This window comes from Nymphaea colorata, chromosome 2 (genome assembly GCF_008831285.2).
Source record: "Nymphaea colorata isolate Beijing-Zhang1983 chromosome 2, ASM883128v2, whole genome shotgun sequence".
Taxonomy (NCBI): domain Eukaryota; kingdom Viridiplantae; phylum Streptophyta; class Magnoliopsida; order Nymphaeales; family Nymphaeaceae; genus Nymphaea; species Nymphaea colorata.
The window spans coordinates 34,902,169-34,929,568 of NC_045139.1; the positions used below are offsets into that span (position 1 = coordinate 34,902,169).

General features: G+C 40.2%; 6 protein-coding genes across 31 annotated transcripts in view; 1 reads left to right on the plus strand and 5 right to left on the minus strand.

Moving 5' to 3' along the window:
* Positions 1 to 1,000: 1,000 nt before the first annotated feature.
* Positions 1,001 to 4,021, minus strand: LOC116248501 (uncharacterized). Of its 2 annotated transcripts, none has more exons than XM_031621330.2 (2): positions 3,917 to 4,021; positions 1,001 to 2,008 (listed from the first exon to the last, which is right to left on the minus strand). In XM_031621330.2, the coding sequence occupies exon 2, from the start codon at positions 1,952 to 1,954 to the stop codon at positions 1,295 to 1,297; it is 660 nt and encodes a 219-aa protein (XP_031477190.1). In that variant the 5' UTR covers positions 1,955 to 2,008; positions 3,917 to 4,021; the 3' UTR covers positions 1,001 to 1,294. The 2 variants fall into 2 exon arrangements, with proteins under 2 accessions (XP_031477190.1, XP_049932057.1); XM_050076100.1 differs by lacking the exon at positions 3,917 to 4,021 and adding an exon at positions 2,224 to 2,291.
* A 120-nt stretch (positions 4,022 to 4,141) lies between these two features.
* On the minus strand, positions 4,142 to 5,352 carry LOC116246807 (uncharacterized). Of its 2 annotated transcripts, none has more exons than XM_031618675.2 (4): positions 5,144 to 5,352; positions 4,610 to 4,784; positions 4,387 to 4,535; positions 4,142 to 4,282 (listed from the first exon to the last, which is right to left on the minus strand). In XM_031618675.2, exons 2-4 carry the CDS (start codon positions 4,739 to 4,741, stop codon positions 4,240 to 4,242), a joined length of 324 nt encoding a protein of 107 aa, XP_031474535.1. In that variant the 5' UTR covers positions 4,742 to 4,784; positions 5,144 to 5,352; the 3' UTR covers positions 4,142 to 4,239. The 2 variants fall into 2 exon arrangements, with proteins under 2 accessions (XP_031474535.1, XP_031474536.1); XM_031618676.2 differs by lacking the exon at positions 5,144 to 5,352 and adding an exon at positions 4,876 to 5,135.
* Positions 5,353 to 7,287: 1,935 nt separating this feature from the next.
* On the minus strand, positions 7,288 to 10,016 carry LOC116246806 (54S ribosomal protein L19, mitochondrial-like). Its single transcript, XM_031618674.2, has 3 exons — positions 9,902 to 10,016; positions 9,747 to 9,828; positions 7,288 to 7,967 (listed from the first exon to the last, which is right to left on the minus strand). The coding sequence occupies exon 3, from the start codon at positions 7,914 to 7,916 to the stop codon at positions 7,449 to 7,451; it is 468 nt and encodes a 155-aa protein (XP_031474534.1). The 5' UTR covers positions 7,917 to 7,967; positions 9,747 to 9,828; positions 9,902 to 10,016; the 3' UTR covers positions 7,288 to 7,448.
* A 2,893-nt stretch (positions 10,017 to 12,909) lies between these two features.
* On the plus strand, positions 12,910 to 17,827 carry LOC116247766 (pentatricopeptide repeat-containing protein At5g61990, mitochondrial-like). The gene is made up of 2 exons (XM_031620075.2): positions 12,910 to 16,440; positions 16,806 to 17,827. The coding sequence occupies exon 1, from the start codon at positions 12,951 to 12,953 to the stop codon at positions 16,086 to 16,088; it is 3,138 nt and encodes a 1,045-aa protein (XP_031475935.1). The 5' UTR covers positions 12,910 to 12,950; the 3' UTR covers positions 16,089 to 16,440; positions 16,806 to 17,827.
* Positions 17,828 to 18,436: 609 nt separating this feature from the next.
* On the minus strand, positions 18,437 to 19,760 carry LOC116247768 (light-regulated protein, chloroplastic-like). Its single transcript, XM_031620076.2, has 3 exons — positions 19,125 to 19,760; positions 18,781 to 18,942; positions 18,437 to 18,702 (listed from the first exon to the last, which is right to left on the minus strand). The coding sequence occupies exons 1-3, from the start codon at positions 19,286 to 19,288 to the stop codon at positions 18,624 to 18,626; spliced, it is 405 nt and encodes a 134-aa protein (XP_031475936.1). The 5' UTR covers positions 19,289 to 19,760; the 3' UTR covers positions 18,437 to 18,623.
* Positions 19,761 to 22,480: 2,720 nt separating this feature from the next.
* Positions 22,481 to 27,400, minus strand: part of LOC116247718 (ADP-ribosylation factor GTPase-activating protein AGD3-like) — a 32,724-nt gene continuing 27,804 nt past the window's right edge. For 22 of the 24 annotated variants that reach the window (XM_050076078.1, XM_050076080.1, XM_050076082.1 and 19 more), the window contains 8 exons: positions 27,254 to 27,385; positions 26,917 to 27,144; positions 26,676 to 26,762; positions 26,241 to 26,582; positions 25,068 to 25,213; positions 24,867 to 24,963; positions 23,180 to 23,751; positions 22,481 to 23,081 (listed from right to left, as the gene is read on the minus strand). In XM_050076078.1, the coding sequence (XP_049932035.1) occupies positions 22,961 to 23,081; positions 23,180 to 23,751; positions 24,867 to 24,963; positions 25,068 to 25,213; positions 26,241 to 26,582; positions 26,676 to 26,762; positions 26,917 to 27,144; positions 27,254 to 27,385 (1,725 nt within the window). In that variant the 3' untranslated portion in view covers positions 22,481 to 22,960. The remainder of the gene's footprint in view (positions 23,082 to 23,179; positions 23,752 to 24,866; positions 24,964 to 25,067; positions 25,214 to 26,240; positions 26,583 to 26,675; positions 26,763 to 26,916; positions 27,145 to 27,253; positions 27,386 to 27,400) is intronic. The other 2 variants (XM_050076085.1, XM_031619990.2) reach the window with 1 other exon arrangement.

Genomic DNA, 27,400 nt, shown 5'->3' on the forward strand with positions numbered 1-27,400 from the left:
TTGGGAAAATTTGAAAAGAATTATAGAGTTTCCACTTCTTCAAAATCCCTCTAGTTCAAGAGCAAAGATCAAAATCCCTGTAGTTCAAGAGCAAAGACGAAATGAGTGGTTCGACGCCGTTTTTTATGGTTTTGGTGGAAGAGCCAAGACGAAATGCGAAATGAGTGGAGTGGCTTTTTTGTTTTTTGTGTTACTCAATTAGATTCAGTTATTTTCTTCCGGGTGGTGGCCGTTGCCATTTTTTACAGCATTGAAGGTGCCAAGGCGGTCTCGTCCGTCTCTGTGGAGGTGTCAGGCAGGGGCAGACGGGAGGAGGTCGGGGCAACGTGTCAGGGAGACGGAGGGGCCGCCTGAGACTTGCCTTGATTGATATTGTGGTCGCGTCAATGAAAAAAAAAAAAAAAAGGCCCAGAAGCTTTTTTTCGTCTTTCAAAATTTCCTGATTTCATCGAATCGTAAAATTCAAAAAACTCTCTCTCTCTCTTTTTTTTTAGCAAATCACATTATTTCAATCAGTGACCGAATCACTAGCTGTCGTTTCAAGTAAATAACATTTTATTTATTTTTTAAAAAATTTATTGTTCTAGTTACATTTTTCCAGTAAATGACATTTTATTTATTTTTTGATGTTTTCAATCAACCCAGCTGAGTCGGTCACCGATTCGGCTCCTGAATCGAGTCCGAGACACTGATCCAAATGACACACAGATTTGGTTGTATCTGGACTAATGAATTCAACACTCGACTATTTTTAGCGTGTCGTAAGTTCTTTAAATTAGTCTCTATTAACAAAATTAAAAATTTTTTTCATATGAAGTCATGTTTTTCTTATTGATGTTTTCTCTCTTGTATGTTCTTCTAATAACGGGTCATGTGTGTTGCTTCTCTTTTCTTCCAACAAACTCTCTACTATACATATGCGCATTATATTTATGATTGCAAATGCAGTCTTTCTGGTCTTTTAACAGCTATTGAGTAGAAATAGTTATTGAGTAGAAATGTGCTGAAAAATACAGGATCCTGCCATTATTCTTCTTCATTTCAATGTGCTGTAAAATACATTTGGTATCATAAATTTCAACTGTAACAGAATGATGTATGTGGATTTCACGCCATGAACAACTTGTTCTTTCGCTTGATCTTTTTGTTGTTCTTACAACCAACGAATTTTGGCTTTACAGCATTGAGTGCCATTTATAGCTTTTGTTTACGAAAACAAATACCCTGCAATCCTGCATTCCCAGGCACAGAAGAGGGAATGAGAAAAAAGAAGAGAAAAAGATAAGGATTTCCATTAGTTCATTGTGCAGATACGACCGACTAAGACTCCATTAGGTGGGCTTGTGAGCTCAACGAAGCACTGTCTAGTGATCCAGTACGTGATGTGGCTCAACCCAAACCCTGCTCTGGTTTTGAAGTTTCCCCTGATCTCATACTGAATTCTGTTGTTCCTCACCTGTCGCTGAAGTTCCAACAAGAGCATCGATGGCAGAGGGACCCCTCTCGACACCATCTGTATCGTCTGCAGCCTCGACTCCCCGCTCCTCTGCCCAAAAGGCTTGATGGCCCGGGCAGCGATCAGCGTGCCATGGAAGAGGAGCTCGATGTTCAAATACTCAAACCCCATGTTGATTCTCTGATTTGGGTTCGTGAAATTGGCGAGGATGAAGAGCTCCCCATTGAGGAAGCCCGGCGAGTCGATGTAGATGCTGCTGAGGCTCGCATTTGCAATATCGAAAGATGGGTGTCTGGGCTTCACGGCGAGGAAGACGATAAGGGTGATGACGCCGGTGAGTATGAGCAGGAGGCTGAAGGCAGAGCAGAAGATGGCGAAGCACCAGACGAGAGCGTTCGTCGGCCGCGAAGGCCGCAGCAGCAGCCCTTCCTGCTTGTAGGGGACTTGACCGACTTGTTGCCGGCCAGTCGCCGGAGGAGGCGGGTTCTCCTGCTCCATGGTAGCAGCTGCCGTTGTTTGTTATCACAAGGCCTAGTTCCTGGACGCCTAGCCCTAAGAAAAACCAGTATTAGAGAGAAGGGAACTCCATTAACAAAGGAATGTGAGGCAGACGACTCATGGAATTGCAATGGGAGGGAAAGTATAAAGGTAAAAGAAGCATAAGCTTTTGGCATGAGTAATCTGAATTCTGAAATATTAAACTTCACACTACGGCTACACTAGCTAGATAATGAAAAGTATTAGGCCGCCATGATTGGGCGTCTTACTGCAGTGGTGGTTGTGGAGGACCGTCCATCTCTTGAGATGAAGGGGCCTCACGCTAGGTCCATTCTTCGGATTCTAGTTGATTTCAGAACAAAATATGGATGCTTTTGTAAAGGTGTCTAATAGTCATCTCTTTAATATCCTTGATCAGGTGGAACAGTATCAGGTCACTATTTTTTTAAGTAAATTTTGTTTTATATATATATATATACAGCCCAGAGGGCATATGTAAGGGATATAAATCAGACCATTAAAATTTAATTATTAAATTTTCCTTTTACTATCGAACATTGAAGATATGATCTTAAAGAGTGACTTGATGAGAAACATAGTCACTATTGTCTTTAATACTGTTTTTCTAATGATAACAAAAATGAATTATTCCAATAACATCGGAATTTTGGTTGTAAAAAAATCAAGTTTTTTACAAAAATAATTTGAATTGTATTAAATTAGTTATATGAATATATTTCGGGATGTTAATTGTTTGAAATATTTTTGAACACAAATTTTAGAGGTTTGACTAAAATGCATGATATTGGCATATGCGTAAAAGAATTAAAATCCATCGCTAAAAGAACATAAACAACTGCTAAAGCCCTTATAGCAACTGGTTTGTTTTCTGATTTTAAGTCAAATTTTTAATAAAAAAATAATGAAAACTAATGCACAAATTTCATCAAATTAATTTTTTTACTTCTCGTTAAGGGGGAGGAGTATGTTCAACCCAACATCCTTTGACCTTTCTTAAGGTTTAGAGTTGCATCAATGTCTGGTGTGAAGCAGTTGATTTTTTTTTTTATATTACTCAAATTTTCAAATGGTAGTTAATCCAGTTACAACGTCACTCAAAATTGGTTTGACATGAAAAGGTTAGCCCCAACTTCATTTTGATTTCGTTATAACTTGGAAAATCCGAGCTTATCTTCCTGGCATTCGCCACAGTATGAATGGATGGAAGAACATAACACATCAGCAAGCATACACTTGATAAGCTTTAAAAAGTAAGGGATTTCATTCGAATTTGAAGGTTCTCATCTATCACCTTTTTGTCTGCCGGTTCTGTTTGCAAGATCTGCTTTATTTTATTTTATTTTTCTTTGGATTGTTCCTTAAGCAAGTGGCAGAGCTAGAAAAGTATAAACCAAGGTAACCAGGCAGAGATCTAAATTAGGATAGGCAAGAACATATCGTAAAACATTAAGAAAAATGATAGAATAACTTACTAATACAGAAGCATTTAAGTGTTCTAAAGAGCGATACACCGGAAAATGGCACGCCTAACCGGCAAAAGGGTAGAGGATCCTTTTTTTTTGGGAAATTATTTCACTTTTGAGCTGACTTTTTCACTGTAATTCAGAAAAGAAACCACCATCTACATTTTTGTTAGTGATAGCTACGTTTTCTAAAAAAAATACCAAATAAGGGCTTGAAGTAAACATTTAACTGGAAGTTTTGTTCGCAGGGTGACATCATTGGAAATATAAGAGCCGAAGTATGATAGGAACGGAGGGGTTTTATACCTCGGTTATAGAGGTGGCGAAGGTCTTCCAACTCAAGAGAAATTTTTTTTTATAAAAAAAAAAAATCACGGAAATCGGATCCAATAGGAAACTATTTCATGCAAGCTAAACTCAAGCTAAAAGGGGATTTTCATCCATGAAATATGAGATGTTAAGAAGTTAGTAAACATACTTTTTCATACATTCCCATCAATTTTCACAGCATCCACAAGTTGCTCCTACCAATCAGTGGAAACTTCAGCCTTAGGGCCAAGTACAGATAACCCCATCAACCTGGTGACGTCCACAGGAGCCATTGTGAACAATTCACAGATTGGAACGAACAATTTACAGGATTCTTTTCCTACATCGCTGGCGACACAATATCCAATGCCAAGTTCATCAAATGCACTGTATCAATCAGGACATAGATCTGCAATACCCACGTTCATTCCTCACAAGATAGAAGGATCAGAAAAGAGAAAGGAGAACATCAAAAAGGAAAGGGACCCATCATCAGGCATAACCCTTGCCAAGACAGTTCAGACATCTTTGCACCCTGAAGCCAGCAAAATTGCAACATTACTGTAATATCTGAACCACATTGTTCTGGAGAAAAAACCATTATCATGGTGAAACAAAAAATTGCAGAATTTGCCTTACTTGTTGCCTTCACACGTTGGACAAAGGCATGGATTTATGACCACTGGATCAAACAGAGGCGACCATTCAATGGTAGATTTTCCTTTGCACAGTTTACATGGGTAGAAGCCGCTTCCATTGCAGGCCTCACATCTCGTAGCAATCTTTCTCTGTGCCGGCAGAAGAAATAAAGAAACAGTGTTGAGGTGTCAAGAGAGAGAAGACGTCAGGCAATCGACTTTACCTTCTTGGCGTCAGAAACAGATTGAAGTGCACGAATGGCAAGAGACGAGGACAGGGAGAGGGTGAACACCCCACCAACGAACACGGCAGCCGTCGTTGCCAGGATTCGCAGTGGCCGAGGAACACCATCCATTTTTTCTTCTCCTCACTCCCAATGCCCCCTTACGCTGTCACCACTGAGAGAGAGGGAGGGAGAGAGTTTGTGAGAGTGTGCAAAGGCAGGATTCCAAGAGAACAAAAACAAAAGATACTTCAGTTGACTCCTACTGCTTCAACACCAGCAACATGACACAAGAATGTTGAATTTACACTCGAATTCTCTCGCGCGCGCCCTCACAAAAGGAAAGATTCATTCAGTGGGTCATTTTTCTCAAGCATTTCGTCAAACAATTACGGGCACAACTGCTACCGATTGAACAATGGCCGGCAGAACCGTCTGCCCAAACAAACGATAACCTTCCCAAACAAACGATAACCTTCACAAACAACACTCCATCGAGGCCATGGTTAGTTTCATAAACGAGAGGGAGAGAACCTGGCAAAGAGCAGAACACGCCATTAGCACGAAGGATTGTCATGAGGTCAAGCTCAAGTGACGTTCACCTCACGAGACTCGGCCCCAACTAGAATTGCATTTGGATCTTATTCCAATTCAAAGCTTCTTTCTCTAACCAACTCCCTTACCTATCTGGCTATCTCCTCCTCTAGGAGATGCCTAGGTCAATGAATCGACGTAGGCCGCATAAAAGAATTGAATATAGAAAAAATTGGATCTAAAAGAAAAGTCTGATATGGGCTTACGAAATCTGATGAGATTCGGATTTAAGATATGACATCCAATCAGATTCACATTCGAACTTGGATGTAAGTATTCAGACGGATTTAGATTTAGATGAGATATAATTAAAAATAAATATCTTAAATCCAATTTCATATACTTTGAAGGTTGTATCTTAACATATTGTAATGCTGTTTGGATTCAGTTTATAAATCAGATTCATATTCGGATGTTAATCTAAAAATTGAATTTAGATCAGTTCAAATTGTGAATTTGGATTTAAATTCAAACATGATATCAATATTTCTTTATGAAATCAAATTCAAATCCAAATATGTGAACATCAAAATAAATGGATATGAAAAAGAATACATTCAATTTGAATCCGACTAATTGACATCCCTAATCCTCTACAAACCTGCAACATAGTGCATAAATCGTCGAGGATCTAAGCCTTATGACTCCTCATCTATTGGAATTTTAGATACTTCCGATTCAAACCAAATGAATGGAGTTAAGAACGATAATTGTTTTTATCCGGCTCCAATTATTAATGAAGTACTAAAATAAAAGAATTTTGAAATTTGTTGCCTCCAAGAGGGTTGGTGCAACAGGTTGTGGTAGAGGGTGGTAAACCTCATCAATGTACAAGTTAAAGTGCAGTAAAGGTGGTACTCGGAGACACCTAAAACAAGCCATACAAAGCCCTTAGGATTTTCCTAGCAACAAGTTCATGAGGGAAGGAGGTCGGATTCATGTGGTTGCCTAACTCATTGTATACGCTGTGTAACACTGGGCAATCAGCTACATGTATTAGCTGAACTAAAGGGGAATGCTCATGTACAGAGGCTGAGTATGGTAAAACATTTAGGCACTGTTTCTAAACAGATTGTTACTGCAACTCCATTTAGAAGACCATAAATTCAACACCATCTTGAAAAATCATTTCTTATCCAAACTTTGAAGCATGCATCTTTTAAAAAGTAGAACTAATTCCAATTAAAAGGAATGGTCCATCCAAACACTGTAGCATTTTTTTTTATGAAAACTGAAACATGGCATCAACTGATGGAAGTGATTAATTGTGTACCATTGCAATGTCAACTGGTCATGAGATAATGCAAGTCAAACAAGAAATTCCAGACCAATACAATGAAATACAGTTGATCCTCTTTCCCCAAAGACGAGATATATCATCTAAACCTACTTGTACGAATTAGAAATATGAATTCGTCATTGAATCATGTCAGAAGATATTTCATCTGGAATACCTGTAGCTTGGTGTTGCGTTATGCATCCGTGGTTTCTTTAGAACCACCACCTCAAACAATTGGATTTTCACAACAAAATTATAATATTAATATCTGCAAGCTAGAGCGAATAGTCTAATTGTTGCAAGGTTTAGAAAAGCGGAAAATTTTCACTTCTTTCTCCCTTTATAAACATACAGCAGCCAGAAGCTTGGGTATTGCAACATACTAAAAAACAGCTGTTAAAAAAAAATAGACACGAAATATCAAAGGAAGACCTTCTCAGCTTGGGTGTTTAACTAAGTCACACGGACACTAGAAAAGCTGGGTAAGATGGTACGACAGGGTATATATAATCCACAAAATTTCTCAAAATTAAAGAAAAATGACAGGAAAATATAGAATCTAGGTGGAAGGGAAATAAGAAAGAAGGAAAAGATTAAAATTAATAAGTTGAAAATATAAATTTTTAAGTTTTAAAATACAGTTGTGCGTAACTGTACCCACGTACGTGTCGCCAACCCCACAAACAAAGACAGGCCTTTGGGCAGATCACACGTACCCTTGTGACTTAGGTGCGTAGAGACATACATATGTTAACACGAGATGTCCAAGCACCATTTGATCCAATCTAAACCAAACATACGGACAGAAGACAAAAAGGGAGAAGCATAAAAGAACTTACAAAACATGAAACAATAGTAGAGTGGTGTGGTTTTCACCAACAGACATTTCCGAGGCATTACTTATGCAAAGTTACCAGATTCTTTTCTTAAAATGGGTTTTCCAGGTAACAGAAGCTCAGGAAAAAGTCAGTCCAGTTCCTTCTGAACCTCAATCCCCATGGTCCTTGCAGTCCCAATAATGGATTTACAGATAGACTCTAGGGGCATATATTGGCAATAAGGGTCAGATTGCTTAATTTTGGCAATTTCATAGATGTGCTTCAGAGTGAGGGTACTGGCCTTGATGTGACCAGGCCGACTACTACCAGATTCTATGCCAGCAGCTTTCTTAAGGTACCATGTCACAGATGGAGACTTGACTGTGAACTCGAATGTGTTATCCTTGAAGGCAGTAATTGTCACAGCCATTGGAGTATCAGGCTTGTATTTTTGAGTCCGAGCATTGAAGTCTTTACAGAAGGCCATTAGATTGAGCCGATATTGACCAAGTGCTGGCCCAACTGGTGGAGCGGGTCGAGCTCCACCAGCGGGCACTGTTAACCGAATGGTTGCTGCAACAGGCCTTCTTGTCAAGATTTCTTTGAGAGTTGACATCTCTTCTTTTCACCTTCAGCCACCAAAAGGACTTGCAGGGAATGCCACAATCTGATGAACCAGCGATACGATAGATAGAAGTCATTAGTCTGGTTTTGATGTCCATAAGATAGGAGTTAGTTTGCTTTTGATGTCCATAAAACATTCTCCAAGACATGAAATTCCTTAATTTTCTTGTGCCCTTCTCCATCATCATGAAAACAGAATAACCAAAAGATTTAGTGATAAATGTTCTAGAAAATGTTATGGCTTAGATCATTGGTGATATCTTGCTTGGCCTAGCTGAAAGTAGAACTGAGTATGTGGACTGATGCATCCCAATCCAACCCCTAGTATACTTCAATTCACAAGCAAACATGCATAAATCAAGACAAAGATAATAAGAGGTACAGTATATATAGCCATCAATCTTTCTCATATCCTTGAACATCAGACTTTTCTCAAGTCACTTCCCCACTTGGGATGTAACAATCCATTTTAAAGTTTGATGGCCTACAAATTTTCTTCCTGAATGAAAGTTCTAGAAAGGAAAAATCCAGGACGATTGTACAACAAGAAAAAATTACACATTTTCCAAATCCAAGGCATGTTTGCTGGAGAGGAAGAAAAAGTTTACTTTGTTTGTTACACCTGAAGAATTTTTCTGGCAGAAAAAAAACTGTTGGTGGCCATCACCTAGTGAGCCTAGCGACTTATATGCGACAGGTTTGATGGCTTTATAACCCAGTAAAAAAGCTGATATAAAAAATTTAATACTTCAAAAACGATAAATTGAGAGTCAAGATGGCAGTACCTTCATATTCAAATAGGCTACTTTAGCAAAAAGTAACAAGCAAAAAAACAGAACACAACCATCAAATGGCTGCATCCGTCCATATGGCATCTCTAGTTAAACATAAATGGAGATTCATAAATTGACTGAGGGAATTGTTTTCATATAGAAATGAAGATGAGAGGAAACTTGAAGCCTATAAGATCAAGGGATAAACCTACTATGAGATGAGAAGAGAGAAAGGACTGTTCGTTTAATAGTTCCATAACACTTTCAGGTATATAAAGCATGTTCATCCCCCATAGGCTTGCAAATGGAGGATCATTTTCCTGTCCACGCTCTGCCTTGGCACAAATTGATGGTGCAAAAACAATACGCCTCACTGCTTGCCGGTTTATATGCATAACTATGTTTTTGGTTTTCTGAGATTAATCCTGTCTCCTGCCTTTTCCAATTACAGAAAGGAGCTAATGGGATTGAAGATAAAACTTCGTAAAACCAAAAAAAGAAACTAAGCTCCTAGATTCTCCGTACAAGTATTGCTCTCCTTTGTACAGGGTATTACCGTATTGGACAGAAAAGGGCAGATTACATTCTCAATCTGGAGAACAATCACCATGACCTATCAAAACAGCAAAAAAAAAAAAAAAAACTTAATCCTTTCTGTCAGTATCTAAGTTCGGTGTCTGGAATCATAAACTTATTTGCAAATTTTCTGCCTGGTTTTTGCAGCTATACGATCTGGAGATAATAGGCATGTCGTCTAAGCGAGTGGTTCTCATCTTCAGAAAACAAGTTGGAGAAAATGTAAGTGTCCATGATGCACGGATAGAAGCATCGGTGAGAAATGAAAAAGCCTCCTGCCTCCACCGAAAAAAGTTGCTGGAAATGAGAGGTTTTCTTGGACGCTGCTGAAAAAAACAAGGTAAAGAGGGAGGGGACGAGGGGTTTACCTTGGACGCTGCTTCTGTGACCCTCTAAGAGGAAGAAGATCAGAGAGAGAGGGCGTGATTAGAAAGCGAGAGCACCAGAGAAACGAGAGAGAGAGAGATATTTACCTTTGCCGCTGTTGAGCAAAATCTTGATAAGAAGAAGACCCTGAACCTGTCCCGCTTGCTCGACCGTGGCAGAGGAAGATGGCTGCAGAATATCGGCGAAATGAGACAAAGAAGGTGCCGGAAAAAAGAGAGAGAGAGAGAGAGAGAGGTTTTACGTTTCACCGGTGGCCGGCGCTACTAACGAAGAAGCACCGAGGAAGACGGGAAGTAGGGTGCACAACGAGTAAAGGCTGCTCGAGCGCGAACTCACTCGTGTCGATTCGAACTCGACTCGTTTATAAACGAGTCGAACTCGAGTTCTAAATTAAATTCGAAATGTTAAATAAGTGGAGTTCGAGTTATAAGAGCTCACTCGTTTAAACTTGACTTGATTAATGAAAAAATAGTTAAATTAGTTGCAACTAAACGAGTTAATGAGTTAAGCAACTTAAAATAAAAGAGGCATGTGAGTCAAGCTCATGCTTGTTCTATCAACCTTGAGTCGGGTTGAAGTTAATTTAACCTAACTCGAGCTCGACTTAGCTTGTGTGTAATCGAAAAGGCAGAAGTGATGCATATCGACGAGCCAACTACCAAAACAGGGAAACAGTTCATTGAATCGAGTTTGGGATGCACTACAATCTTTTTTGGGTTTGTTAACACACGGATAATCCGTACAAAAATGAAAACTTTCATTTTTTATTATCAAACACATTGAAGAATACAAATCATTGGATATTTTGATACCAAAGTTGTGACATCTCAAATTTGAACCACCTTGCCCACCATTTTTCCTCAACAACATAAATTGCCTCGTTCCTCTACTAAAATAGGTTGGATTGTGTGTATCAGTGGTGGAGTCAGAAAATTTTATTTACCTGAGTGGATTTGGTGCTATGAGGCATTAATGTGAGTCTGGATCCAGATTCAACACTTCCTAATAAAAACTTTCAAAGACTCGTGTTGGTTGGCATGGGCAATGGCCCACACCAGCCCACAGATAGCTCCGCTACGCTACTGGTTTGTGCAAAATGGGTACTCTATTTAGTTCCTTGAAGAATTTCAAGTATAATCGATTCTTTTTTCTACACTTTACTTTTAGCAAGTCTTATGTTAAAAGCAAGATGTTGTCAGATTAGATCATAGATTACAAATGACTTGAAAAGCTCTATTGCTATTTCTTGAGGTAACCTACGTTGACAAAGTGAATGAATGACCAACCACAATGACAAACAACCTGACCCACTCCCAAGCTCGGGCTCCTGGTTCGGCAGATCCCAACCCATCCCCTAGCAGTTTCGGTTTCAGTCCCAAAAAGGTTAGAAATTAAGACAATCATCTTATTAATGACCCCCCCTTTATAAGCCATTGAAGATCTCTCACAATCTTCAATACAAGATTAAACATTTTAAGCATTACATGAATAATCAATGCATCACTAAGTAGAGTCTTGTGAAATCTTCCCCTCTTCGTTTTCAATTACATTTGGGGGTGAGTCTAAAGAATAGATTAAATGGAGACAAGGTGGAGTTTGTAGCTCAGAGAATCATAACACAATCTCAAGGTTCGAATCCAGTGACTAACCATATTGCCTACACCATCCTCACAATGTTTACTTGTTTTTATGTTAATAAATTGATATATTTCATTGTTTGTATATATAGGTGCCTTATTACTAAAGTTATTGAATTAGTGCTCCTACCAACCAAAATTTCTAGCTCCGCTAGTATTTGAATCATTCCTTGCCCGCCACCGGCCTCAACTAACATTTACGATACTAAGAAATACATTACCATATCAAAATCAAATTGCTTCCAAATTGCATGATTGGATAGCCTACTATGTCATTTTCACTTTGATTTAATGATGTAATTTGTCTGATTATTGTTTCTCTTCCTATGTTGGTGTGCATTTATTGAACTTGTTTGCTAGGTACCAAGAACTTACCACCACCCTATTGCCACCATTAGGCACTAGTCATTACTTGTCACAACGCATTCAAATGCTTTTATTTTTTTTAAAGGAGAGTGGTTTATTCAACCGCCCCTAAGAAAGAACATTGCCCCCCCTTCCTATGCTCGCCCTCGCCCCCCCTTCCTATGCTCGCCCTCTTGGGTTTTTACAGAACATTATTCGAAACTTTTTACAGTCCAAAAGCAAAGCACACTGGAATGTGATAGTGACCACTCCAAAGCTCGAACCTGAGTTCTTAGAAGAGCCAAACCATCTTTACCGCTCAATGAGCTACCACCCCCGAGATAAAAAGACATTCAGAGGTTAGCTTCTCATAATATTACAAGAAGCCTGATATTATAAACAAATATACACAATTTCTTAGTATAAAATTTGAGTGAGTAGACAGATTAATCCCACCACTCGAGCAAAGCCAAAAAACACTTCCCCTGTAGAATTAGTCCATTGAAGTTTCAATTGATTCAAAAACCAAAATGCCTCTTGTCGGAAAGGTAGCATCTTGGACCACAATCAGGCAGGCAAAATGAGGTATAATGCAGTGTCCTAAATCTAGTTGTTTAGCCTCCAAACGTTGTCTTGTTATTAAGTTAAAAGTTTTCTACATTTTTATACTATAAAGAAACAAACAGTTATTTACTGATGTGTTGAAAATAGTGTCATTCAGTCTTTCACATCAGTAAAAGTCAACTTCTATTGGCATATAGCAAAAACATGAGTAAAAATATCAATACCACTTCCTTTACTTACCTTCATAAGCAAACGTCAATGAAGATTTTAGTGACATTGCATTTTGCTTATTTTTACTAATGTTTTTCTTGTGTTAGTGAAAAGAATTTTTTTAAGAAAAAATTACATGTAAATTTTTTAAAAAATCATTTATTCTATATAAAAATGTTAAAAAATTATATTTCGGGTTTTCATTAAAATTTTAAAAAACTATAATTCATAAAAAATTCTAAACCACAAATACAATGTGGCCTGAAAATCCACACTAGAATATGTAGAAAATTAAAAGTTTAGAACTGCCTGATTAACATGCAAAAAACAGAACCAGGCATCATAAGTTAACTTCATGGATCATGAAATGTCTGCTCTTCAAAATGGAAACATCTCATCAATACGAATATAAAACAATAAAAAGGATACAAGATCACTGGCAACGTTTTTTAACCCGACCCGTTTCCTCATTGGCAGGCCCCAGAATCACCATTCACCCGTCATTCTCTCTCTCCCCTCTCCTGAGTGGCGCAGATGAGGAGTCTGAGAGCAAGAGTTTCCGCTTCCGTGCTCAGACAGCCCCATCTTCCTTCTCGGCACTCCAAGAAGCTAGGTTTCTGCAGCCGCTCTTCTTCCGGCGCCCTTGACGGCGACGAATCGGTGTCCGATCCCAATAACGGCTTGAAATGGGCGGATGAGATCTGCAATATCCTCCGCCACCGTAAATGGCAAGACTTCCTGAATTCCTCCTCCGATATCCGATCGCGACTCCGGCCGGATGTCGTCGAGAGGGTACTCCTCCGCAACCAGGTGTCCGATCACTATCGCCTTCTCGACTTCTTCAATTGGTCCGAGAAGACGATGGGTTGCCCGCCAACCTTGGCTTCCTTCTCCTTTCTTCTCGTTTCCCTGAGCAGTTCTTCCATGTTCGGTCTCGCGCGCGTTGTCGCCGAACGGATGCTCCGCGCGCACGAGCGAGCCGGTCACGACAGGATCCTGGAATCGGTCGCCGGAGCTAACGCGAAACTCGGGTTGAATGCCGTGGCGTTTGAGATACTAATGGATGTGTATGTTGGTTCTGGTAGGATGGATGATGCCGCTCGAGCTTTGCATGAGTGCAGAAAGGTTGGGTTGGCGCCCGGTCTGCGCTTCTGCAATTCGCTTCTGGGATCGACTCTTAAGGTCAATCGGATGGACATATTTTGGAAGGTTTACGATGATATATTGGGCGTCGGGGTGGAGCCTGATGTCTACACGTTCAGCATTTTGATCAATGCGTTCTGTAAGATTGGGCAGGTTGGTGACGCCAGGAAGGTTTTCGCTGAGATGGAAAGGAAAGGAATCGAACCAAACGCAGTTTCTTACAATTCTTTGATCGGCGGCTTGTGTCGGGCAGGTGCCATTAACGAAGCTGTGGTGCTGAAGAAGAAGATGGAGGAGAAAGGTTTGGTTGCTGACGGTTACACGTATGGTACTCTTGTGAATTGGTTGTGTAAAGCAAAGAGATCTAAGGAAGCGAAACTCTACCTAAATGAGATGCAAAGTATAGGTCTGAAGCCGAACTCTGTTGTTTATACGTCCTTGATAGATGGATTGATGAATGAAAGGGACGTTGAAGAGGCATTTAGGATTTGGCGTGAGATGGGGGAAGCAGGAGTGCAAAAGAATCGCGTTACATATAATATCATTGTCAACAGTGCTTGTAAGATTGGGAGAATGAAGGAAGCCCAGGAACTCTTGAACGAGATGATAGAGAAGGGATACAAGCTGGAGACTTTAACTTATAACTCCCTCATCGAGGGTCATTGTTACACGAAGAATGCTTTGAAGGCGCTTGAAGTGTTTTATGAAATGACGAAGATGGGTATTCCTCCGAATGTGGTGACTTACAGTGTCTTAATCAATGGGCTATGCAGAAATGGGGAATCAAAACTAGCTAGTGGTGTTTTGCAGGCGATGGATGGATCACCGATACGGCCCAATGCTGTTATCTATACAACACTTATTGCTGGATATTGCAAGGAAGGTAAAACCGAAGAGGCTCAGAGGATCTTCAATAAGATGCCTGGAAGCGGTGTTATTCCTGATGTGTTTTGCTTCAATGCTCTTATCAATGGCTTGTGTAAAGTGGGAAAAATGGAAGAAGCAGTTGCTTGTCTGAAAGAAATGGTACAAAGAGGATTAACACCCACTGTGTATACGTATGGTCCTCTAGTTCACGGTTACTGTAAGGCTGGGCAAATGGATGAGGCTGATGGAGTGTTTGAGGATATGATAGCTCGGGGTTTATTTCCAAATGAAGTTATCTATACTGCCATTATAAGCGGGCACTGCAAATTGGAGAATATGACAAAAGCATTTTCTATTTTCCGTTCAATGTTTGCCAAAGGCATCGTTCCTGGAGTGCAGATGTATAGTGTCTTGATCCATGGCCTTGCTAAGATTGGGAAGATGAATGAGGCATTGAGGATATTTGCTGAGATGAATGAGAAAAACCTCGCTCCTGATGTTTACACTTACACGGGTCTGATATCTGGATTTTGCAAGCAGGGTGATATGGAGAGAGCCTTTCATTTGCATGATGAGATGCTTGTGAAGGGAGTATATCCCAATATCGTCACGTATAACGCTCTCATTGCTGGCCTCCTCAAGTCAGGGGACGCTGCAAGAGCTAAAGAAATACTAGGAAACATCAAAGAAAATGGTATAAAACCGGACAATTGGACGTACACAATAATGTTTGAAGGTTACTGCAAATTAAAAAATCTTTCGGAGGCATTGATGCTGTACGAGGAGATTGTATCAGAAGGCATCCAATTGGACCAGTTTGCATATAACGCGCTTATTCATGGCTGCTGCGTGGAAGGAAACATGGAGAGGGCTCATGAACTGATTCAGTCCATGTCACACAATGGGTTCGCAATGACGACTTGTTCTTTCAACACACTAATAGGTGGTTTCTGCAGACTTGGAAAGCTTCAAGAGGCTGCACAATTGCTAGATGAGATGACAACAAAGCAGGTTGTACCAGACGAAATGACCTACGGGACTTTGATTAATGGTTACTGTAAGACAAGCAACATGCAGGAAGCTTATCGCCTGTTTAAAGAAATGCAGGAGAGGGAATTAGTGCCTGATGCTGTTGTTTATACCTCCCTTATAGATGGATATGTCAGGGTCGGCAGCATGGAGCAAGCTTTCATTTTGATTGATGAAATGCTGCATAAGGGTTGTAAAGTCGATGAAGCTGTTTGTTCTGTTATTATACGTGCTTTATGTCTCGAAGCGAGCTCCACTAAGGCCTTGATGCTCTACAATGAGATCTTAGCAAATGGTATCAGACTGAACAAGGTTCTGTATGACCAATTCATTGGTGTTCTTTGCAGCATAGGAGAAAACTCCAAAGCTTTTGTGCTATTTAATGAAATGGGGAAGCATGGAATCGATCCTGAGATGACTACGTATGGAACCTTGATTCAAGGCTTCTGCAAAGCAGTTGATATGGATAAAGCATCTGGACTTTTCCAGAAAATGATAGAAAAAGGATTTACACCTGATGCTTCTACTTTGAGCGTAATGGTTGATGGTCACCATAAAATGGGTAATGTTATTGAAGCTGAAAATATAGCAAAGCAAGTGCTAGAGAAAGCTGCTTGTGGGGGTAACTCATAGCACAGTTACCTTGCTGCTCGCATGGCGTTTGGAAGACCTTGATATCCAACCATGGCGATGTAATGTGCTGGGAAATCTACTCGCTAATAGCTCAAGTGTCTTTTGAGCCTAAAAGTGTGCCATGGAGATAATAGCACAACTTGCTCTTCGACATCATTGCGGTCATCCTACCTTCATTTGCCACTTGCCATCCCGCTATGTGAAGAAGGCAGAAGATAATTTGGAGACCACGCAGTTGGCCGGAATATCAAGCAATTGAATTGCTTGTTATGGTAATTTTGTTTGCAGAATTTTGTTCGAATCTACATCGGATGTGCTCAACTAACAAGCCAATGATCAAGTGTATGAGCAGGTAAATAGTTTGCTTTTTGTTATGAAGTTGGTATGGCAAGAGAGCATGCTCTTTTTCCCTCTTTGCTTCTCCAGCATCGTAGAACATTTATGTGTGTCCGACTTTTATTCCTTTTGTAGCTTTAGACGTATGTTCTTATTCAGAAAGTTCTGCCATTATTGTGAAACTAGTGAAGACAGATGGTAGGGTACGGGTAGGAATTGTATCCTCTGAAGGGTACCAGCTACTAGGGGTTGATTCTCGCCGTAAGACCTGGAATTTTGTTTGGTCAGTGCTGCAAAGCAAGTGGAACTTTATAGCATTTTTTATTTTGCTTTCTTGATTTCTCAATTGCATTGACTCTCCTTTTCCATCGTTTTTGGCAGGTTGCATACACCGAATGATTGTGTTTAATTCTTATGCGGACCATGCACAGATATTGGTTAAGGGTCAATTATCTTCCGCATGTGATAGATCATCATGGTTGAGAGGATGATTTGTTCTACATTTAAGTGGGTTTCAAGGGTGGGGAGAGAAATTGTTCTTCGTGCCTCCTGGTCCTACTTCATCCTTATATCAATAAGGTAACTATCAAAATGGTTCAGACAGGTAAGGGTGTACAATTGCAGAATAGTGAATATGCTGCCGCAACATGCTTCTTGGGTCCTTGCTCTCTGTAGGCTATACCATTTACTGTGGGCAGAGATTAATGGATAAAAGTACATGAAGGACAAGAATAACGTGGAATGCTTGTGCCCTGTTGGCGGTATCATTTTTTTTATCATAGATGGAGAAGGGATTAAAAAATATTGGAATAACCACTAAAATGTTTCACAAAAAACTGTACAATTGCAGAACAGTGACTATGCTGCCGCAACTTGCACCTTGGGTTCTTGCTCTCTGTAGGCTATACCATTTGCTGTGGTCAGAGATGATTAATGGATAAAAGTAGATGAACCACAAGAACTAATGTGGTATTCTTGTGCTCTAGTGGCCGTATCCATTGTTGATCCTAGGCCGAGAAGGGATTAAAATAGATGAACGTCAAACTAGTCTCTTGCTTGTACATATGTGGCAGCTGGGAGGAAGAGGGAGGTGGCCCACCTCAGCTGGGGGAGTTACTTGCTATAGGCAGTGATGGTTGATAAAATTCTCCTATATAAGATTCTTGTGATAACATTGCTATAATAAGATCCATTAACTGGTACCTCATGTACCTAGGAAATATTATACTGTCTATAATTTCATGGAGTAGACTCTGTAAGTTATATCCTTTGACTAACTATAAATTTCTTGTAATTTTTCGTGGGCTGGGCTGCCTGCCTTTTCCCGCTGTGAATTTCCTTGCTCATTGAAGTTTCATTTTTTATTTCAATCGAAAGAAAGAAAACAATACTTTGTGGCTTTATGCATCACTTTTAGGAAATGCTTCTTGCAATTGCATGTATGCGTTGCTGTGCACGATGCCGTCACCGGATGCCTACTCGCCCATATGAACACACGAACACGCACACATATATTGGTAATAGTAAGGTGCTCCGAATGTACTTTCATTTGTATTTAGCTCCACAACTAAATGGTGAAAGAGAAAAAACTAATGTCATGCAAAATTCCATTGTGCATGAATGTTTCAAAATATAAAAGTTTCCGAAACAGAAATTACTTAGCTGTGAAGGTCTCTCTCGCTCGCTCTCTCTCGGACGACCTATCAAGGGTGGAACTTCGGTTAAAATATATTTGAATTTCTAGAAAAATGATTAATAAGATGAATTCATGAGAATCTCCCTCTTCTCAAGACATCTACTATTAACTGAGGATGCTGTTTGGATAGCGTGTGAAGCAAGAGCTTGATAGGGCACTCGTTCCTATTAGATATGCATATTGGGGTCTGTTCTCTAGAACTCATGCAAAATCTGCTTAAGTCAAACTGTTGCCCGTGTTCTGCTTTTCTCCTTGCTGCAAATTTTTCCTTATGTCCGGCCTGAGGTGCTTTTGTGGCTTGTAAACAGCCAAATCCTTCACACACCACTGAATATTTTCATATTTGTGAAAACCAGTTCATCTACAAGCTGCATATGATAATTCTAAAAGCAAATAGCACGTACAAACACGCCCTGTCATCTTGTTAATAGTACATGATCCATCATGTTGGCATGGCAGATAATGCTACAGTGAAAGTCATAAAACACATTTCTGGAAGTTTATCATCTACGACCTCCCTTCTGGTACTCTGCTTCACAGAATTCCCCACCGAGATCATCGCAGGCCTCATCTGGAAACACCCTGGACCAAATAAAGGAAATGTTAGTGAAGTTTTACCATCTCTATCCATTTGAATGAGCACAAACTGCAACAGCTTACGTCGTGGGCTCATTGTATTCCAAGTATTCTCGGTCAACTTCCTCCATGGCATTTTGGCGTCCTCTGCTGCTGGCCATCTCTTCTCTGGGCTTCACCTCAGGATACATGTTGGCAGCACATGCTTCTCCTCCTACCACATCACATGCTTCTGCTGGAAAGACGCTGTAAAAGTACCAGAGAAATACAGATCCTTCAAAACGGTGTTTGCAGGAGGAACATCTCTAAGGAATTGAGCTTAGTCAAGAAATTGGGGTTGTCCCTCAATCAAGTTTGGTGCTGTATATAGTCAAATATATGCATAACAAAGACAAAGAGGAACTAGAGAAAGAACAGAGAGAACTCACGAGGTTGCAGAGCTATAGTCGACTGAGACAGATTCAGCAGCAGCCGCGGTGATTCGTGGGCGCAGTAGAATAGCATTCTTCCTCGGCTTGGCAGTCGAACATGGTAGAGAGTTTTTATTTCTTGTGATTGAAATCGATGTGGAAAGACTCAAAGCAACCTGCATTTTGGTTAATAGTTGCTGTGAGATCAGGAAATCAAAGAGTTCTCAAGCTCCTTTTGCTGCTGCAATAGCTTTGCAGGAGATATAAATTCATGATCTTGAAGCTGACTAGTGACTTGGATAAGGATGCCATTCACGTCAAGCCACATGGGGGTGTTTGTTTTGCCTGGATAGGGTATGATCACAAGGGACCCATGAAGGTTGTGATTTAGAAAGACCTGTCCCACTCCAGCCAAGAACTCATCTTCTTTGTGTTCCAAAACTGAGTTCTTTTCCCCTAGATAAGTAGAGACTCATAGCGCTGCCAAACAATGTGAAACTTTGGCCTGATATCGGCAGATATTAAGTCCATACAACATCAAGGAACTTCTGAATATGACCTGGATAGGGATGGGTAGGCATGAGAACCCAGTCTAGCCAGAGGCCTTCTAGATATGGTGGGAGGATTGGGCATCGGGCCTGCTCGTGCCCTGCCCATGCCCATGCCCGGTTTATTTTTCATATATATATATATATATATATATATATATATATATATATATATATATATATATATATATATATATATTAGGCCTGGGCGTCAGGCCAGGCCGCCGCCGGCCGGGGCTGGGCCCGATAGGGTGGCCTGGCCAGGCCAGACTCCCGCCCTCGGGCGGTCGGGCGGCCTCCGGCGCTCGCTCCCCTCCCTCTCTCTTCCCGTCTCCCTCTCCCTTCCCGTCTCCCTCTCCCTCTCCCTCTCCCTCTCTGCTCCCTCTCCCTTTTCCGTCTCCCTCTCCGCCTCCGTCCCCCGCTCTCTCCTCCCTCTCCGCTCCCCCTCTCCCTCTCCCTTCCTGTCTCCCTATCCCTCTCCCTCTCCCTCCTCCTCTCCCTGTCCGCTCCCCCTCTCCCTTCCGTCTCCCTCTCCGCTCCCCCTTCCCGTTTCGTCTCCCTCTTTGCGGCGGGCCAGGCCGGGCCCGGACTTTAGGGGCCGACCCGGGCCGGGTCTTAGCCGGCCCGGCCTATATATATAAAAGTGATGGCCATAAAAATCAAACTAATGACGCGCTATGAACATGCCCTTTAAGGGAAATCATGCTCTATTTCAACTGTGTAATCATGCTCTCATGTAAAGCCTGTGGGTACCCCACTCCTGCTTGATCAGGAAGTTCTCGCTATTGCTCAACCTTGCGGCAAAGGAGGCCCGATGAGATCGAATGCTAGCCTCCCTCTCCTCCATTAAGGGGTTTAATGCATGATCCTTTGGCTCTAGTCGTCAAGTGGACTCATGAAGATAAGCAATGAAACGTGCAAACCGTAAGCAAGATAGATCCTCACAATGCATGTAGGTCTGGATTTGTGTGTACAAACCATTATCACAAATATTGTTTTCGAGAAAATTTTGGCGGGGTTTATCTCAGGTATTTTTGAGCTAAGTTATTCTTCTCGGGTAATTCTAGAGAAAGCCTTGGCAATTTAAAAAAACTAGTAAAAATAATAAAAAAACATATGAAATTCGAGATTTTAAAAAATATTAAAATTTTAGGAAAAATCATGACATTTTTTCAAAATCTCATGATTTTTCCTGATTTTTTTCATTTTATTTTTTTTTTCATAAATATCTGGTTAATCCCTAATTGCAGTTCACCATTTGAAATTTACTTGGTTGCCCTCAATCTTAACCTTGCTCATCTTAACCTCAAGAACCTAGAAACATGCTTTTCATGGAAAAAGAAACAAAGAGATCTGCGAAAGCTTGCTTATCAATAATTCATAAGGAAATTTTTTTTAAAAAAAAAAAAAAAACGGAAAGGGAACAGTGGCACAAATAGTTGAGTACACATCTTGCGGAGGCAACCGTTTTTGCAGCTCTTTGGTAGATATCGACAAAGAGAAACCATGCAATATCCAGTACATAATATCTGAGACAAGTTTGGCTTTGAATATTAGATCCAAATCAGGATCCGTCTGTTGATAAGGTTTTTTACCTTAAAATTCATTTTGAATACTGCGTTTCTCAGCTAAACGATGTCAATGTCATCTATTTCCTTGAAGCGACATGATCTGGGAGGATCGCTAAATCCTGTGATTCGTAACTTAGATCAGAAAAGACTTAAATCCAACACTCCTGCTCCGGATCTAGGTATGCCCATGATGAGCCAAGATCCAACTTACCCACTCCTCTGTTACTGCAGTGACGGAAGATAACTCTAGAGTTTCCACTTTCCTCCCCACATTGTGTGTGTGGAGAGAGAGAGAGAGAGAGAGAGAGAGAGAGAGAGAGACTGTGGGGGATATCTCACCTCTTCCTCCTTTGCCAAAAACCATAGTGATTCTTCCTGAAGTTTGGAGAACCTTGAGCGTGTGAACAACACAGGCGACAGGATTGTCGCTGTTGCAGTTGAATAAGAGATATCTTGGACTTTCGTATTTGAATTGTGGACATAGACAGTCACTCCACGCCAGTGGGGGAGCCACATGGTGACTGGTGAGTCTCTTAAATTTTTTTTATTTTTAATTGAGAATCTTTGAACATTTATCCTTATATATATATATATATATATATATATATATAAAAGTGTCACACCAGATATAAGTAATTTTAAAAGTGCCTCTCCAACCATTTTTTCTGGCTCTACCACTTTTCCATGCATCATATTTCTTAAAAACATGTTCTAAGTCGCTCCATGAAACCATATGAATCGGTTCGTGCAAATGTATACAATTTTTTTCTTCAAGGTAAACTATGTACACTTTGTCCTGTGCACCAATCGCAGAACTTAGGGTTGCAAACGGGTCGGATCATAGATAGAAATGCGTTGGTTCGATCAACATCAAACCCGGTACAACTACATACTCAAAAATACTAAAAATTGTTCAGACCCGGTTCATCTGCTAACTCACATGTAAGTAACTCTCACGGAATTCAACGGCAACAGCATACAAAGAACCTACTTACAGAAGTAAAATAGTGTTGCGTGTTATGATAAAGCCTATGAGAACGGCTGAGCCACTCACAAGCTAGCATATCAGGTCAGATGTGGCTGTCCCTCTTGGTGTGAAACATCACAAGTATGTATAGCTGGGCTCTGATCGGTGGGTAACCAGATCCAGTCCCCACTCAACAATACAAGAAGCAAGAAGATTGAGTACATAGGCCCGCCCTTGATCCTTAAAATCCAGATCCCTGTTTGCAAACATTTTTTGACAGAAGAAAAGTTACGAACAGGAAGGGTTTTTACTTTATACATTAAGAGAATGATACAACAAAGACCAATAGCACTCTTCCATCGAGGATTTCAGCAGAAGTCAGTTTACAATAAAAATTATGCACAATAATGATCCATCTGTGAAGAAGATACAGGTGGGAGCACCGACAACAGTACTAGGCTACAGGGGGAGAGCAGTCCATAACTGAAAACGCAAGCCAAAGTAACTGGACAGGTGATGGTGGGGCATGATCACAAACTTCACGACTGCACCCATGACAATTGACAACAGGCTCAAGGCACCCGTAGTGGCTACCGCTTTAGTCGGATATATACATAACTGACGCACGAAAACAACTGCTTTTTCCTGATAAGTAACCATGAGCAACTGATTTTAAATTAATGACCACGAGTCTCACCTCATCCTGGAATGAACTGGCACAGGCCCTTAATCATACAGAAGAAATTCGCTCTGTTCGGTGCCCTCAAGTCATCTGTTCATCATATCAGATAAAAGAATGAAAAGCTCTTCTTCGTTGATGGTTCCTGCATCCATACCTAACTGAAGCGGGGACTTCCCATCTCCATCAACAGCCAAAGTATCGGCCCCTCTGTAGTAATTACCAAGTATCATAAAATTAAGATTATGGGGTAGTAAAGTTCAATTCAATGTGAATGAAAAGGAGAAAAGGGAAAACTAATATAATACCTAGAAACAAGCAACTTTGCAATTGCATTATGGCCTTTAAGAATGCTATGGTGAAGAGGTGTTCGACATTTAGCATCAGACGCATTTATTTTAGCACCATATTGCAGGAGAAGCTCTATCATGCCAACATCTGCAGTGTGGCATGCCAAGTGGAGGAGGGAGCAGCCTTCAAGATCTTCATCCAGCTCACCGCTGTTCTCAGTTGTACCCATAGAGCTCATATTACTTATGGACAGTCCCCGCTCAGCGTGAAAGCAAGAGGTTCCCCAGGTTGTCGGCCTGGATGAGGACTCTACTGCCACTAACTTATTAGCAGCATCCCATTCTGCATATGGAGTTCCACAATCATGCCGTAAATTATGTTGGTCGTGCAAAAGCATAGCATTTGCTATAGTCGGGACTGAACTAATTGATCCCTTCCCATATACAACATTTATATTAGCATTTGAATCCACAATGAGGCGATACACAGTTTGCTTGTTGTTGGCACGAACACTGTCCCACATCTGTTGAGCTACAGATACAAGGTTCTGACTTGAGTTCGGACTTTGAACAAAAAGCTTTTCTGCATACTGAAACAACTTTTATTCTGAGTCATAACAATTAACATGAATCATGAAGTATACTTTCTAGACAGGAAGAATACTGGTGTTTAATGTAACTAAGAAGAAAATAAAAAATCAAATATTTATTTTTAGAGAAGAAACAATTTTGGATATCCATGTTTTTTTATACAGTCAATGTACAGCTTTGCAGAAAACAATTCCTACTCTCCAACCATGCATACAGTGGTTCAATTCCATGATTAAAGCACTTCTAGCATGACATCTTCGTAGTTTGTATCAACCAACATGGTTAAATTCCATAAGGAGTTGGTCATTGTACAGTACATTAGGCTCCCAGCCTCAGTCCAGTATTTACCTCAGGAGCTCTGCTAGCTAAAAAGATCAGTTAAGAAACTCAAATGTTAGAATTCATTAGATAAAGGAGAAAAATACAACTGTTCAGCTTCAGGTTTTTTGATCCCCACTTTTCTCTCTTGCCCTCATCTTCTTTTTTCCCTTTAAAATAATCCCACCTAGTACAGGTGGATCGTAAGGAGGGGAATGTGTATGTGTGTGTGTGTGTAGGACGATCAATCTTGTCTAATGCCAAACGTTGCTGGATGGCTAAAATTTAGAAATTTGTTGCCAAAATTTAAAAATTTATACACAGGTGCACACACACACACGCACGCACACACACACACACACACACACATATATATATGGAGCTTAAACAAACAAACCTAGAAGCAAAATATGCATTTGAATTAGAGTGTAAAGTATGTTAACATCAGTTATTAACAGCTGCATCTGTACCCATGGCTCATCTGGTGTGAAACCAACCCAGGTGTGGCAGCCAATTTGCTACAGCACCATGTGAAATAGGTTTAAATCCTGAATCATATGTTTTATATTCAACAATCAAATACTAAAACTTCAATAGTTTAATAGTTTCTCCATAATCACCCCTCAAAGCTTCCCCTTTCCTGGTATGGCAAGCAAAGTAGCAAGCGAATTAGCAAAATGACCAAACATTCCATGCATTTCCTCATGCAGCATCGGATGTTAGCACAATTAACAACCAGAAAGTAGGTCATCTTTCACAATTATTCAATAAAATTGAGAAATCAGATTGCAGTTACCTTCGATTGAATATACTTTTCCTTTGCTGAAATTGAATCACTAGAAGCAGGTTTGCTCATAAGGATTGGGTGGTGGTTCTTCACAGATTCACTAGAGCTGAAAGAAAAGGAAAACATTAGTTTCCACTTTCCACAAGTTGATATTAGAATAGAACATACAATACCGAAGAATGAGAAATCACTTTAAAATTATCATTATACCTCATGTCAGCATCACCTGAACTCGATTTATTGGTGAAATGCAACTGCTTCTCCCAAATTGAGTTAGCATATGTATTACCAAGTGTCTGGAATAAATTGATTACAGAAAACTCCCATACCTTGACATCAAGTGTTAGAGACCTGACCTGCACAAACAATGTGTATGGAACACCAGGAGCATTCAAATTATCTACAAGAAATAAATAGCAGAACAACCTAGCCAAAAATGAGAAGTCCTGCTCCAGAAAGAGATGACCATACAACTATACACACAGAAACACCCAGCCAAGATTGCAAAGAAGTTCTATTCCATAAGGAGATGACCGACAAAACTATACACACAGAAACACATCAATGATTGAACTATAAACTACAAAACTTTGGCAGGCCATGACTTTTTTAAATTTTTCAGGAAATTTTCAACCTAAAAGAGACAAATTATGAAGTATCTCAACTCTTCCCGTTATACATCTTGAGATAGCATTAAGGGCACTGTCCATTTCACAGAAACTAACATCCGTAACAATGATGATGTGGGTACTGGAGAGCAATAATTTTCAAGTTAAAAGAACATATTTGGAATGCTCCAGTTCTTTCGTTCATGCGAGGAATTGGATGTAACCCCCACTTTCTAATCAAGTTTCCTAATTACAGAAAATTTTCTTGGACCTATTTTCTTGACATTAGCCTCAGGCCCTCAGCCTGTTTCAACCAAGTTTTGAAGGAAATCTTTGTAATGAAGCAAGCCTCTGAAAAGGCATTATCCTTGTTGGTTATCGTTGCTTCCTCATGTTTTTGCAAGGCCAGTAATCAGCTGGAATGGTTTTTAATCATGGCACATGCACGACTATATTCTAGGAAAAGGCTCAATTACTTGTAATATCCATATAAATAAGTGCTCCCACTAGAAAGACTTGAAATTGATCCACTAGTAAAAACATTTTCATAGAAAGTAACTACAGGTGCATGTATGCATGTAAATGATGGAATATGCTCTTTCATGGTTTTTCCTCCTGAAAGATGTATCTGATGCAACAGAAATTTGAGAACCTTGGACAAAGGAGTCTCAGAAAACTCAACCCTCATTGTATAGTACATAAACAAGTTGTCGCTAATCAATTGAGGGGAAACAATAGATGGAGTAACTAATCCTCAACATAACTATGAAAGTACCTTTGATATATGTACACCAAGATTACGGTGGACACCAGAGCATTCAATGCAAAGGAGAATGCCAAGGTTCAGAGAGGCCCAATCTGGCTCAGGAGCCCCACAATCTGCACATTTGTCATTGCCATCAACTCTCCTCAGCACTTCAATGGGCTTCTCGTGTTTCATGCTGGACCTGTGCTGCTGTATGCTTCTAGTTGAATGTTCATGATTTCCTGTAATCAAGTTCCTGTCTGAAGTAGAGTTCCCCAATGCTGCCTCATCAGCATCAGAAGAGATTTCTAAAGAACTGCTTTCACTAGCAGTATGACGATGGCCGCTTCCCATTGGGCTAGAAGGCAGTCCCTGGAAAGTTAATAAATCAAAGAAGGAAGAAACAAGAGCACTTTTATAGTTTGAAGAAGGAGCTATTTGCATGAAATTTTGTGGGCAACTTACCAACTCAGGCGATTGGAAACTAAGTAATGATGCAATTACTCCAGTTATCTTTTCAATCCAATCCATTTGATCCAGTGCACTCTCTGCCTGCAGAAAAAACAGAGATAGAAATACCAAAGGCAGTATATGGTCAAATTTCAGAATCTAGATGCAGAAGTCCAATGCTTGAAGATTGCTAGAAAGATCAATAACACAATATCCACACCACCAATGAACCAATCATAATCATACAAACCATTACCTGTAATGTGTAGTTCTTTGATGGAGAAATAATCCTAAAGCAGAAGCGAAGATCTGATTGTTCTGCATCAACCTTAATTGTGGATGTGAGCAGATTAACAGTATGATGTGGAACAGACTTCTCATCGTGCACACCAACATGGTAGCGGGATGAAAGCCATCTGCCCAACAAGCCAGAACCATGCTCTGAGGAACTATAACCCCTTCTCGAATTTTGGCTTCCACCTCCCTAGACAAATGATGGGATTATAAAGAAAAAAAAAAGTAATAGAAAAATAAATAAAACTAAAGACCAAATGCCTGAAATATTCTATCAAATTCTATGGTAAACAACTCACTGATGGCCTTCCACACTGCGTGCGATAATAATATAACATTCCTCGGCTGTCAAGGACAAAGAATCTCCTCTTCCAATCACCTCTCAGGTTTGACGAACGTTTTGAAAGATATCCTTGCCGGATAGTTTGTACCTGAGTCACCAAATA

Bases quoted from the DNA above. Each gene is read 5' to 3' on its own strand.
- LOC116248501 (XM_031621330.2), bottom strand. From the start codon at position 1,954: ATGGAGCAGGAGAACCCGCCTCCTCCGGCGACTGGCCGGCAACAAGTC.
- LOC116246807 (XM_031618675.2), bottom strand. From the start codon at position 4,741: ATGGATGGTGTTCCTCGGCCACTGCGAATCCTGGCAACGACGGCTGCC. The intron at 4,536-4,609 runs GTAAAGTCGATT...CTGCCGGCACAG, and splicing joins CTGTTTCTGACGCCAAGAAG to AGAAAGATTGCTACGAGATG. The intron at 4,283-4,386 runs GTAAGGCAAATT...TGCTGGCTTCAG, and splicing joins CCAACGTGTGAAGGCAACAA to GGTGCAAAGATGTCTGAACT.
- LOC116246806 (XM_031618674.2), bottom strand. From the start codon at position 7,916: ATGTCAACTCTCAAAGAAATCTTGACAAGAAGGCCTGTTGCAGCAACC.
- LOC116247766 (XM_031620075.2), top strand. From the start codon at position 12,951: ATGAGGAGTCTGAGAGCAAGAGTTTCCGCTTCCGTGCTCAGACAGCCC.
- LOC116247768 (XM_031620076.2), bottom strand. From the start codon at position 19,288: ATGCAGGTTGCTTTGAGTCTTTCCACATCGATTTCAATCACAAGAAAT. The intron at 18,943-19,124 runs GTGAGTTCTCTC...GTACTTTTACAG, and splicing joins GACTATAGCTCTGCAACCTC to CGTCTTTCCAGCAGAAGCAT. The intron at 18,703-18,780 runs GTAAGCTGTTGC...TATTTGGTCCAG, and splicing joins GAATACAATGAGCCCACGAC to GGTGTTTCCAGATGAGGCCT.